This window comes from Hirundo rustica, chromosome 2, assembly GCF_015227805.2.
Source record: "Hirundo rustica isolate bHirRus1 chromosome 2, bHirRus1.pri.v3, whole genome shotgun sequence".
Lineage (NCBI taxonomy): Eukaryota > Metazoa > Chordata > Aves > Passeriformes > Hirundinidae > Hirundo > Hirundo rustica.
This window is the reverse complement of record NC_053451.1, coordinates 26,935,575-26,949,238: the sequence shown is the minus strand read 5'-3', so window position 1 is coordinate 26,949,238 and position 13,664 is coordinate 26,935,575. Positions and strand designations below refer to the sequence as shown.

Here is a 13,664-nt window from a genome sequence, read left to right as displayed (position 1 = left end):
ATTTGTCTGCCAGAGCTCTACAGAAATGAGGCCATGGCCAATCAGCACAGCACATGTTGCTGTCTCATGGGGTGGGAAACAAAACATGCTGGCTTCAAACTCTTACTACATTCGTCTGTTCTTTGTCAACAGGTCTTTAAACCACAACAACCACTGATCTGGGCTTGGATCAGAGTTCAGAATTGGACTGGACCGCAAAATATTCACGTGAGATTTTTCTTCCTCTTATGCCTGGCAAGACAAGATGAGGAGAATTACTGAACACAACTTTCCCTTCAACATGTGAAAGGATACATGCCCAGGTATAACTGGAGTATTTTTGGTCAGCAGGTTATTTTAAGTAAACAGCAGGTAATATGCAAAACAAAGGTTCAGATGCATGCAAGCACTCTGACTATTTTATTCAAAACTGTAAAAGCTCAACACTATAGGTAGGGGTTTCTGCCTTCATTTGGGGTTAATTCCCACAATCTTGAGGTTTCTGCCCTAATTTTAAATGTTGGGTTATTTATGTCTGAGAATTATCTTAAATACAGATTCTTACTGACTAAGGATCATATTCAGTCACCTAACTCTCTTTGATTTGTATTGTATCCAAGGACAAGATGAAAGTTCCTGTACCAAGATAAATTTATTTCTTGGTTACCATGCCATGACAGCACCAGTGTACATCATGAAAAGCTATTTCTATTATTCACTCAAAATTCCAGTCCTATACTGAATACAGTGTGTAGTGGGGTACTTGAATGTGCAAGTCATGTCCTTTCCATGTGAAAATAGTTCACTCTTAATGAACAAAAGTGGGAAAAAAATGTTCAGAATTATAGATTAGAAAGCAGTTTAGTATCTGTACTGCGTAACAAAATAGCTCTGTAGGAGACACAGCTTCCATGCTTCTTGTCACTTTTCCTTAATACATGGCTATTAACTGAGCTAAGAGCAGATATAAAACTGATGTGGATGACTCATTCCATCTTTAGTTAGGAAATTTTCCAAAATTTCCTGGAACTGTTTGTGTATTTCAGCAGAAAGTCCTTTGAGATCAGGGGCTTTGTTCAAGGACACAGGCTGACTGTTCAACCTCAGCAACAGACACATCCTCATCCAGCTGCTTCCTTTCTTCAAAATTCAGTTTGTGGGAAGGTGTTTCAGCATGATATCTAATTATCTCCAGGGGGAATCCTAGGAAGTGGTGAGGAACATAATAGAGTGAAAAAAAATATCATATTCTCTAGAAACATCAACAACATTTGTGAGTCCTTTCCCCTGAGCATTGTACAGAATGGCCACAACACATCCAAACCCCTGTTCACTATGCCACAGTTTGAGAGAAATGCTGCTAAGTTTCTCTAAGTATGCTGGTTTGTCTCAGCTGCCTTCAAAGGCCCACATGAAATCATCATTAGGATCTGGGCACCTAAATCCCTTTAGCTGTTTTGACAATGTTTTTTTTGAATAAGCAAAGCCAGTTCCTGGGGGGGGGGGGGGGAAATAAAAAATCAGGCCTCATCCTAGAAGCTGTAGGGATACAGCTTCAAGTACTGAAGTTGGTGAAATATTAGGGGGTGCTATAACAATGAGCAGAAGAAGGCTGTTATTGATCAGCTACAAACTTGGCTGTATTTTAACACTGTTCTGTTCCTCTGATTAGACATAACTTTATAAAACGTATACAGGAAGAAATGCAGGTCTTCAAGCCTCAGTAAAAACACAGGCATTTTGCACAAAAAGTGACATAATGATAGGAAACATGACTACAAGGTTTTTTTTGTGGAGAAACTGAAAAAAATCCAGCAGATAAAGACCACTCAAGTCTATGAGAAAATTCTATGTGTGTATTTAAAAATTATCTTTTTTTTTTTTTTTTTTAATGCTATAAGCTCTGTGATACAAAACAATTCTAAAGAAAGTTTATGCACTGTTTAAGAAAGGGTTCCTTACTGCATTGTCTGGAATAAGATGAAGCGTGCAAGAAAAGCGACAAGAAAGAAAGAAAGAAATACTACTTTTCTACAGTGTGCTTTCGAAGGGAGAATGAGAATGCTCGAGCTCTCAGCCTGAGAGAACAACTGCAATGATTTACTACCCCTCTGAGGCCTGAGTCACCTGATTCTCCTTTGCCACGACAGATATCTCCCAACCACTCCAAAGAACAAGTACAGGAGGCTTGTAAAAACACGGCTTTTTTTCCAGCTTTGTTTGATTTGTAAGGAAGAGCAACATTTTAACTTCTGTCCTTGCTGGAATACTGCTTTTTGTCACATGGTCACTGGGAGCTTTAGTTGGTATCAAGGACATTAATGTTGTACTTAAGCAGCAATGCACAGATTGCTCTGTGCTATTGACACAACAGTGCAACAGCTCCTCACTCTCTCTTCTTCTGGAGGAGGCAAAGAAGAGTTGTTGCTGAAGAAAAGTGCACAAAACACCCCTTCTCTTTCCTACCACTGCATTTGCCATCACCTCCCACCCCTTCTCATGGGTGCTGCTGCCCATGAGGTGAAAGGAATTCAAATTACCCTCTCCAGTGCTCCTGGATCCCTTCAGCCAGTCCCACACTAATGCAAGATATTTGGGCATCAGGGTTTGGTGGAGCTTATCCTTGAACCAGTCTCCAAACTGTAAGAGCCATCTCCCTACTCCAGGGGAGGAGCCTTGTCTACTCCCTGTGGATAGTGAACTAAACGGCCAGGGCTCAGTTTGTAGCTATTCTGATCATTAATTTAAAAATGTAGGGCTCATGCAAGCCATTGGAAGTAATCAGAGGCAATTACCCCTTTAGTTCATTTAAAACTAATTTAACTGCACTGGTTTAATAAAGCAGCAATAAATCATTGTATCTATGATGTATTAAAATACATAAAAGCTCATGACATAAAATTCACATAATGTTCTCTATGTGCTGCTTCTACAGCGCAGTTTGTGGTTGTTTGCCTTTGTCTGGGCCCATGGAATTAAAAATGCTTACCCACATGAATTAAAAATGCTTTATCTGTCCCCGTTACCAAACACCAGCACCATTCAGTGCCCTGTGCACCCCACAAACTGCTTTAAAAAGCAAAGAGAGCTGTGCTGGATGTAAGGCAAGCGTGTCACACAAAATACCAGGGGGATGATGAGATCAGGAGGAACTGAAGAAGTAACATCAGTTCCTGCAAACCTGATGAAACTACTGAGATCTGTGATGTGCAACATGACAGCAGCAAACCTGCAGGGCAGCCTCAAATCCAGCCAAATTTCTTTGGGGCATCTTGCACAGGGAGAATATTTTATCTGTACATGCTGATTTTAGCTTACACACTGTAACGTGTATATCCTACACAACCTGCCTGATTACAAACACAGAACTTTTAAACTCGGTGACTTCTGCAAAAAAGCAAAAGGGATCAACAATTTACCAGTAAAAAAATGAACATTTGTTAAAGCCAAATGTAATGAAAATGTCAGTAAGAAAGAAGCAGTCTTTGCAGTTAGTGCCTAGCAATTTTATTACACTTGACACAAAAAATCAGGAAAGAATACGAGCAACCAATTCTTTCAGTTCTAACAAAGGGATAAATTCAAACAGAAAAACTAGCACAAAACCTTCCTGCTAATGATTTGAGAGTGGTGGAGACAAAGGAATATAGATATCGATAATTAGAAGCATTATAATATCATCTTAAGTTGTAAGGAAGTAATCAATAAAAGAGAACATGAGAACCAGAAGAGAACCAGAGAAATGCTTTAATATGGAGCAGAAAGAACATGGAAAGTAAGTCTCAGAGAATCTTCTCAACAACTGTTGAAGAATACAATCTTTACTGTTAAAGTGAAGAAAAATCCATCTGTTTCCACTGGGGGATTTTTGTGTATCACCAATAAATTAGATTTTGAGTAATGATTATGGTGGTGACTAACCTTTATTTTTACACAGCAGAGAGATATGCCTTTGAATTAAGAAAAAAAAAAATGCAATCTCAAAACTGTACAAATGGCCCCAAGAACAGTCTCAGGTTTGCCTGTAAATAATCAAAATCAGTGTAATAGTGTAAATATTCATTAGTGATGACACAGACTGATACTATAAAACTTAAGAATCTTAAGGAATTTATTAAAAAGAAGCTTCCTCTAAAAGTCAGAGAGACAAATTTCCCTTGGTGCAGTTCTGTCAGCCAGACAGGAGAGAAAGTGAAAAAGCCCTGGCGGAAGAGGTTAACACAGATGCACTGCCAAAATAATGTAAATTTAACATCGTGTCCTCATCAGTTTGAAGAGGAAGGAAGATGCCCTAATGACATGCTGGTAGAATATTTAGGTCCACTCCAAAACTATAATATGCTGTCATTGTAACATGCTGCCTACTGCCTGTGTAATATAATGGTATTCTGCCTATGGTAACAAAATCCTATCATACACTTGGTTCTAAAATCACCACGTTTTTGAAAGCAGGATGAACAGGTGTATTTGTCAGAGAAACAAAATACTGTGGAGTGGCTGAAAAGATTAAGTGCATTGTCAGATCACTGACAGATTCTCTTTTAAAACTACTATTTTTGCCTGAAATTAGGAAAAAAAAAAGAAAAAACAAAATAAACACTCTACAAATGAAAAACATTGAGAATACATTATTGTATGTCATAACATCACCTCCATGTTATCATATCTGAAAAGCCAAAACCTGGCAGTGCAAACCTAAAAACAAATCTAGCCTTGCTCCCACAGAATAATGGGAAAATTTTGGACGACTTGGATCTAACTCTGCTCCTCAGATTGATCTGCTGAATTTCTAGTGATCATATAACACCACACTATGGGACTGTCTCAAAAAGTGCATAGCACTCAGCGTCCCTCCACAGAATAATTCAACATAAATCATTGCTATGCCTTGTGCAATAAACAGGAAAGCATCAGACAGAAAACCTGATTGAATTCTGAAACATAAGCATGAAATGTGATAAATCCTGAGCTGCACAGAAGACAACACTGGAACATGCAAGCAGAGTGGATGGACCACAAGACCACCTGGATATCAACAACTTGTCCTGAGCAGCCCTTAGTGTAGCATTGCACCTGCAGTTTCACCATGGAAAGAACTGGCATTCATTCTCCAGTTTTAAAACTGAAAAATGTTACAACCTGACAGGCGCACAGAGACCCCAGAATGGACCCTGTATGTGTTCCCAGCGCTTGAAAGAAGTGGAAAATGACTTACCTTTGAAGCCCTCAGTAAAGAACTCTTCTACAAGTAAACTCAAAGAACTTGGGAACAGTGAGTACCTGTCACAATGGAGCCTAGCAGTTGTGTATCACTTTGTTACTACCAGCTCCTAAATGTATGACCATCTTTCACCACTTGTTTTGTTTTTCCAGCTGCCAAATTTCACTGCCTTCCCTTTGTGATGAAATTTAACTGTATTACTTATAATCATTTTAGTTAGGGTATTTTTGTACGGTTTAAGGCACTTACCTTTCCTTTTAACTACTTGCTTGTAAAATTCCCAAGTAGATCAGTTTGTTGTACTTTTTTTTCTCCTCACCTGGAAGCATTAGAAGTTAGAACACAGCCCCTTTCTGCTGTGAAGTATAACCAGAGAGCACATATGTATTCTGCTATAATAACTGAATTGTCCTGTTGCTTTTTAAAATTCTGGTTATTTGGACTGGTGGAAGTGCTAATGTATCCATTAGATATATAGGTTCTCTTTTAAAAATGTTTGACTATAAACATTCTCCTGCTTAAGGAAGGAAGGAACTGGTGCTGTCATACTCCTAACCTTTGGAAGATTAACAGACTTTGGTCTAGTAGGGTCCTTAATAAAGAATACCAAAATCCAAGCCTCACGATGCGAAATAGCTGAAAGAGTTTAAAACCATTTCTGTAAAAGTGGAAGACTTTAGTCCACCTCACAACCTTTTGCACCTTCACAGTGCTCAAAACTGAAGCAGAAAAGGCAAACCTCATCTTCTACGGACTCAGCAAGAGCAGAACCAGCTGCTTTAGGTGTGAAATCCCTCCCCAGTATTTGGCATTTGCCAGACTGCAGATCAAGTGCTGTAAGACTTGACTGGATACAGTCCTGACCTATCTGACGTAGCCTGACCTGCTTTGAGCAGGATGGGGGTCTAGACAAGCTAGACTTGGGGGGTCTAGAGGTCCCCTGAAACCTTGATTATGCTGTGATTCTACCTAGAGGCAGAGTTCAGAGGATACCTCTACTCAGATGGTACTTTCAGTCTGAGAAGGGGACAGAAAGTTCCTCTACACTTCTGGAAGGAGACATACACTGGACAGTCCCTAAAATCCTTATAATGCAAAAATACAAATAATTTTCAATGTATATTGCCAAGCATTTAAAGAAAATCATTGATACAGCTGGATATCTGGATTGCCTTTTCTACAAAGTCATACCAAGGAGGAAAACAACTCATATAGTTTCAAAATTTCTGAAATGTTCTTTAGCCTTGTAAATGGAACTACAGATCCAGATAAATCAATACAGAATGCTCCACCTAAAATCTACCAGTTTGTCAAATGCAGTAGTAAGCAAAAACAGATTAAAATCTTCAAAATTGTGTGAGTGCCTTGTAGAAATTGCTTCCTACAGTGCCTAATGTCTGCTGTAAATACTTTGAAAAATTAAAGCAAGAAATGCTATAACCCCACTGCTCATTCTTAAAATGGAAGTGAGGTTTCATTTATTCAGGCACTGTTTTATAGGCTTGGGAGCATCCAGGTAGTGATGTGTCCCTGTCAATGAAATACAAAGTAATCAAATGGTGGACATTTTCATATTATAACTATTACCACATACCTAAATCAAACAGCTTCAACAAATCTCATCCAAAAAGGACAAAATGAAGTACGAACCCATAACCCCACATCCATAACCTGATCCTTACAATTATGTTTTATTAACTCAGCTTTCAGAATTAAAATTTTTGGGTGTCTGCATTAGAATATGTTTCTCAAGCCCCTGAAAAATATGAGCTTATTTGGTAATTTTTCTAGATTTTCATTGCTGTATAAAGTAGAAGACATTAACTTCACTTGGCAAAGAACTCATTCACTGCCTATAAGTACCTGCAGAAAGCATAGGAAAGCATATTAAAATTTTAACAATCACAGCTTAGCAGGAAGGAAAAAAAAAAAAGACCTCTATTTATATTTGCATTTCCTTTTGTTCTTTCACTAATAAAGTCTAGGTGATGGCATAATTCCTTACAGTCAAACCATCTGTTCATAGTAATCGTACAAAAGTCAGAAGTTACTGACTCTCCCCCATCTTTAGCTATGGCTTCTCTCTGGCTCCTGGTGATCAGCTGGAACCTTTAAGAGCTTTTAGTGAAATGAGCAGAAATATTTTCTAAAAGAAAAATACAAGGTGATACTTGAAGTGGCTGGTGAAGCAAAGTTAGAAAGCTCTTGTACCAAAGCAGTTCTATGGGTCTGGATATATCACAGACTCTCCACTTGGTTAAATGAAATTAGGATTATCCCCATAGCTCATTTCTGTGAAACACAAGCAAGGAAATTAAGATGATCTGTTCAGAAGACTTTTGGAAACATTATTAGGTTTAAAAATAAAGATACTATCATTCAGAGCTGCCTCTGAAGGGTAATAGAGAATCTGACCAGTCTATGCAGCAGCATTGCCACTTTTTCCTGCCAGTCAGCTCAAATAAACATTGGGTTGCTGTGACCTGCAGTGGCTAAAACTATCAAGAAGTTTCCGTGTATCCCTTCATGTGCCACATCACTATTTCTGTGTGGAGATATAACATCCACAGGTGCCAAGTGCTTCAGCAGGGAGAGATAATAATCATCAAAATAAAAAGAAGCTGAGATCAACTTCATCAGTCATATAAAGGTCAAAGTAGAGTCCCAAAGCACCTTTAGGTCATGAAAATCCTGCTGAGGTTTAACAAGAACACCTTGAGTCATCAGATCACAAATTATTCCCCTAAATGATAGCAAACTACTCCCCAAGCAATTTCCAGAACTGGCAACACCTCCACCTGAAATAGATTTAACTTCTACTTAACCTCTACTATTTACAATTCCAAGCAAAGTGAAAGCAAGGACATTCCAGGAGGCAGATCGTGAGAAGGGAGCAGAACTGTAAGCTGCCAAATGCTAATGTATGCCCCAATTAGCTGCAGTCGCTGCTGAGAGTGGGCGATCTATCAGCACTCTCTAAAAAGCTACGAGCCAGAGCCAATGGGATGCACGGACAACATTTTATCATTTCAGAGTGGTGACCCGAATATCTTTACAAGAAGTGTGGGCCAAAAACTATTGTTAGCCCCTGAATATTCAGACTATGGGGACAACCTCAGGCAACAGCCAAACAGCGGATAAATAATCTCCAAGAGCTCCGACAGTGCGGCCAGGACGCTTCGGAGCAGAAGTAACTGAAATTCGGTCATCACCTTTTCCAGGAACCCTCATTTAAATGTAGCTCCTTCTACTGAGAAAGAGAGGCTCTTCCCAGCCTGATGTAAACGAAGCAATCTATAATTCAGCACAGTTTCAACAGCCAGAATAATTCACAGGAATATTTTGCCCTTCTAAGACAGACTGAGAGCTGAAAGTTTGGGGGTTTTTCAGCCCATTTTCTTTTCCTTTTCTAAACCTCTCACTGATATTGATTGTCCACGAGTATCTGCCAGTTTAGACATTGAATGCTGCTTCCACATGCTTCATCCTTAGCTTCTGAGCACAGGATACCTGATTGCCGCAGCACTAACACAAACAGGATGCTTTAGTGACAATTTGATCACACCTTCCAGTGCTTATGAAGCTTTTGGAATCAATGGCATTCCACTAGTTCCTGCAAAACGCTGAGCTAGACCTTCGTAGGCTTATTTTAGTTTATATTTAGCTTGTTCTACACTATTAAAAAATAATGAATACAAGCAAATAAAGGAATGGTAGAAGCATGACTACTCTGAAATCAAAACTACAGGCAGGATTATGCATTCCATTTATCTTCTGAGTTCCTTACATATATTATACATTTCAAATGGATCATCATGTTTCCTACCCTTTCAGGTTGAATTTATTTAACTTCTGGAGCTTTTTACCCTACTTCCCAGTCCTTGGGATTTTTTTTTTTGTGTGTGTTTGTTTGGAGTTTTAAAAATATAAATCCACCTGCAATTTGCTAATATATATCCTAGGCAAAGCTCACAATATTGCCTCGCTCCCAACATGATTACTGGAAAGCTGATGATAAGGCAGCTTCTTCTGTGATATGTGACATTTTATATTACACAATAAAGCCCTCACCAATTCTAATTACAATGGTATACTCCTTTCTTTTTCAAAATCGAATAAATCCAGTCTTTTGCCCATTAATTTATCTTTGGCTCGTCTTATGCTTCAGGATTTCAAGTTATTTAATGCTATGTGTCCTTCAAGACAATGTATTTTTAATAATACTAACAAAAAGAAGTTTGATCTGTAGAACATGGCTTAGTCTTATATCCTATCCTATGGCTATTTTGATACTCTAGGCATTCACCTTCCCTCTTAATAGCTGCCCATTATTTTAGTAATAAATATTAATTTTACAGGTCTATAGCTGCCTACTTCTTTCACCTTTTTGGAGTATTAAGATTTTCCACTCCAAATTTTGTTTAGGTGTATTTCTCCATTCCCACTTTCTCAAATTTATTTCAACTGAATCACTTTGTACTCTGAAACCTGCACAATTTGGATTGAATTTTCCAATGATTTTTTTTGACATTTATTTACCTAATCTTTACCAGGAGCAATTGACAGTTTTCCATGTTCCTCAGTCATTTATATAACAAAAGACATATTTATACACCTGACTTTTGCCTCAGGAAACAAGTGCTACCTTGGTTAGTAGGTGCACATGATTCCACAGAAATGAAGTTCAGCTGTCTTATCCAAGGACATGATCCAACTTCAATTTTTATCTCTAAAAGGACACTAAATAATGAGGCATGGCTTTTTCTGTCGTCTTACTCAAGACAGCAAAACTGGAAAGAACTCCTTGAGACTGAGAACATTTAAAGAACAATTATAAGAGGTTTTTTGTGTGAACCACACATTCCAATCCAAACACCAGGAGCAACACCCTTTATGTGGATAAGGTGTTGCATGATCTACTGCAAGCAGTTTTACATTATTCAAGATACAGAATTTTCATTTTAGGTTCTTTGAGGTGAAATTTGTGCTCTCACTATGCACTTCCACCGAAAAATTAAAGCAGAATTGAGAAAAAACTCTACAGCAAACTATGTATTTAACAGCTGGCTGAGGTAAGTCTCAAGGAGAAGACTGAGACAAAAGACTGATTTCCAATCTGACTCCTCAGACATTCAAAGACACCATAAAATACAGGTGTTCAATTGTCTTATCACACAATTTGTACACCAAATAAAGAAAATAGACCAGCGCATGCATTGGGTATTTATAGGCAGAGCTCACCAACAACCAGCTTGGAAAAACTTCTGGAGCTTTTTCAGAATAAAGTATTACACACAGAGTGTGTAATGACTGGCAATATATGTCTACATGAAATAAATGAATATTAAACAAGCAAAATGCTGAGAGCTGCCAACAGAACTGTATGGGTTAATAGGTGGTTTTTAGAAAGCCTTTTCAGACAAAGCCTCTGAGGTTATTGTGTTATCTCATGAATCAGTTGGTAGAATGTTTTGCCAATGAATGTAAGGAAGTTTAAAGCTGTTGGCTTTCGCCTACCGTACCAAGATCAGTCTTAAGATCTGTTGGCAGACTTAACTTTCTTGATCCTTTAACTGAAACAACAGAAAAAGGAGAAAGGCGGTTGTTAATAAGTAAGAAAGAAAAAGGAGCGAGGGAAAACAACATGCCATCTTCTGGTTAAAACCGTGTTGCAGATTTGTAGCACTTTTCTTTTAATCAGCATATAAAGGCAGAATAATGGTTTAAATATTTTCATTTACACCATTCAGCAAAATAAATGCAATTGAACAAAGAAGCACTGGAAAAAAAATGACTCCAGCTGTCAAAGAGTAAATGATGTTTTACACAGCTTTGGCTGTGTGCCTGCAATATCTTACCTTGCGGTGACAGGAATGATAAAAAAATAAACCACAAATGAGATTAAGGCAAATATTGCAAATGCTGGCTATGCAGCATATCACAAATACTTAAACACCTGCAAACCAATTTAATAAGAGGGTGCAATGAAATTATGAGAGCTGATGACATCATACCTCAAGATAGCATTTGAAAAAGAGAGGGCATATTGCAGAGGTTATGGGGACAGAACATACTGTTGTAATATTATGGAAAGGAAGACAGATTGCACAGAAACAAAATACAGCAGCTTCAGGACATAATGCGGCATTATCTAGGCATCAAAATATTGCACTCAATTTTGTGAAGGTTTAATTATTTGTTGTGTTCCAATTATGCAAGAAACTGGTAATTTTGCTTCTGTTCAAAAATGTTTTCCTTTCCTCACACAGGAGCACATTTTCAAACAATGAACACCAGAGAACTGAAATAAAGCATGTCTTGTAGCAGTCAAAATGGCATTAAATTTATCAGAAGAATGCCTTAAGAAATATTTTATTAATTATTCAGAAGATTTGTTTTCCAATTTGGTTATTTCATTTTGTATTCATTATTTTTTTCACATGGTTTTCTGCCTTTTACCCCTTACTCATGCTGTCTGTTAGAAGGGAACAATCAACTATTTATCAACTATTATATATTACTATTATTATACTTCTAAAGAAGGTCCCACATGATAAGTACCACAGCGACAGGAACATATGAATATAAGGAACAAATTCTTTTGAATTTAGTAAGCTTTTAGGTCAGAAGGATGCCCAGAACAGACACTCACTTTTTAAAGTCACAGAATCCCTAAAGAAAAAAAATCTGTTGTATTCTTTTGCAGAATACGGCAGAATTAAATATCAGCCAGCACTTATGTTAGGTGTTTTTCTCTTCAGGGATGAGTAGGGGAACCCACGAGGCTCTTGAGCATTATTTTGCCATAAATAGAACCAGCACAGCCCACCCAGTAACCCATCTTTAGCCATAACTTTAATTCAGGACATGATAAAGAGGACTCTCCAGATCAGCCTGACATCAAAAATACACACCCCTACCAATACTGCATAAAAATTCTCTAATTTAGATACCAAGTGTTAGGTGCCAACGTCCATTTTAGGCACTCACACAAAGGGCAGTTTGATTTTCAGAACAGCCTTTAAAAACACGTTCCATTTATCTGAGCAGCTGTCAAATACTCTTTCAGCCTGTGAATGGGAGGCTACTGCTCCAGAAAATCGCTGCTCTGCTATAAAGAAGCATCACTCGTGATATAATCTCCTTTTAGGGGAAGGACAACATCTGGCCCAACCAGCCTTCCGAAAAAGGATAAGCAATTCATAAGAAAAACTGCAGGACACTTTACTCACAGATTAGGACTCAGAGCAGCTAAATTAGTGCTGTCATCATGCAGCTTTGAGCTTTGAAAATTGGTGGCCTAACCTCTTCTGTTACAGGTGTTTGTGTACAGCAGGAATTATGTGCCTCGTGTTGCATGCCACAGCTGCTCCCAAACGGTGACACACGTCTGAGCCACGATAGCTCCCAGGTATTTGTGTGCAGGCTCATACAGCACATGCAAAGTCTGGGCTTTCTGATTCCTCTGAAGGATTGGTTTGGGAGCTGCCACGTGACAATTGCACACCCTTCACGTGGCAACCACACAGCTGGATATTGATGCACTAGGACACAGCATAGATCATTATCACTAGACCCCATATTTGAGGGTAAAAACAACAGAAGCAGCTGGTTGTCTTCATGCTTTACTGTGATTAAAGCTGTCTATATTAATGTTTTTAAACTAACTTTTAACTATTAATAATATCCACGTTCTGATCAGTTTATGTCACCTGTTTTTAGTACCTAAATCATTTTATTATCTTTACATTTATTATAAAGAAGGATCATGCACGTAAGCCTATCTTGCTGACAAAGAGCTTTTGAAACCCAGTTTTATTTGAGAATGGAGTATAAAAATTCGAGAGGCCAGCAGAGTTGTCTGCTATCATTATTTGTTTATATTCACACTGGAGGCAGCCCGCAGAAATAGTGATGCTACGGCATAAGGCAAGACAGCCCCTCCCCAAAAGAGCTTCAAGTGTAAAGAGTCAAATTATTCAACTGTGGGATGAGGAAGAGTTCCTAGGTACAGTCTAGCAGCCAGCTAAGCTGAGCACGCAGGTCTTCTGACCTGACAACATCCTGCTCTGCAGCCATATGGCTCCTCTCAGTCTTTCAAAGAAACACCAAGGCACAACCAACAAAAAAACCTGTGTTCGCAGCTCTGGCATTCAATGCTGAGTTTCCCTCAGCTATTACAGCAGCACTGTGGTCACAGATTTTCATATTACTCAAAATGAAGGTGACTTCATACAGGAGTTTTTTTCTACTAAGGAGCTTCTGCCTGGCTAATACTCGGAAATATCAGTCGCAGTTATTGCTAAAGCCCCCTTGAACCCTGAGCCACGCACCAGGGGCTGCACAAGAGCCAAAATCCAGGTCCCCAGCTCACACTGCTCCCTGTTCCTTGCTAATCCCTACATACAAGTCCCTTCTCAAGAACTTAAGCACGAATTCACCTGCTCAGAAACTCCTTTGCTTA

At 38.6% G+C, this 13,664-nt stretch overlaps 1 protein-coding gene across 7 annotated transcripts in view; it reads right to left on the bottom strand.

The window, feature by feature from the left end:
- Positions 1-13,664, bottom strand: part of STXBP5L (syntaxin binding protein 5L) — a 179,095-nt gene that overhangs the window by 19,238 nt on the left and 146,193 nt on the right. For 3 of the 7 annotated variants that reach the window (XM_040054644.2, XM_040054646.2, XM_040054647.2), the window contains one exon: positions 10,723-10,773. The exons of the other annotated variants lie outside the window; for them this stretch is intronic. In XM_040054644.2, the coding sequence (XP_039910578.1) occupies positions 10,723-10,773 (51 nt within the window). The remainder of the gene's footprint in view (positions 1-10,722; positions 10,774-13,664) is intronic. 7 annotated transcript variants of the gene reach the window in all.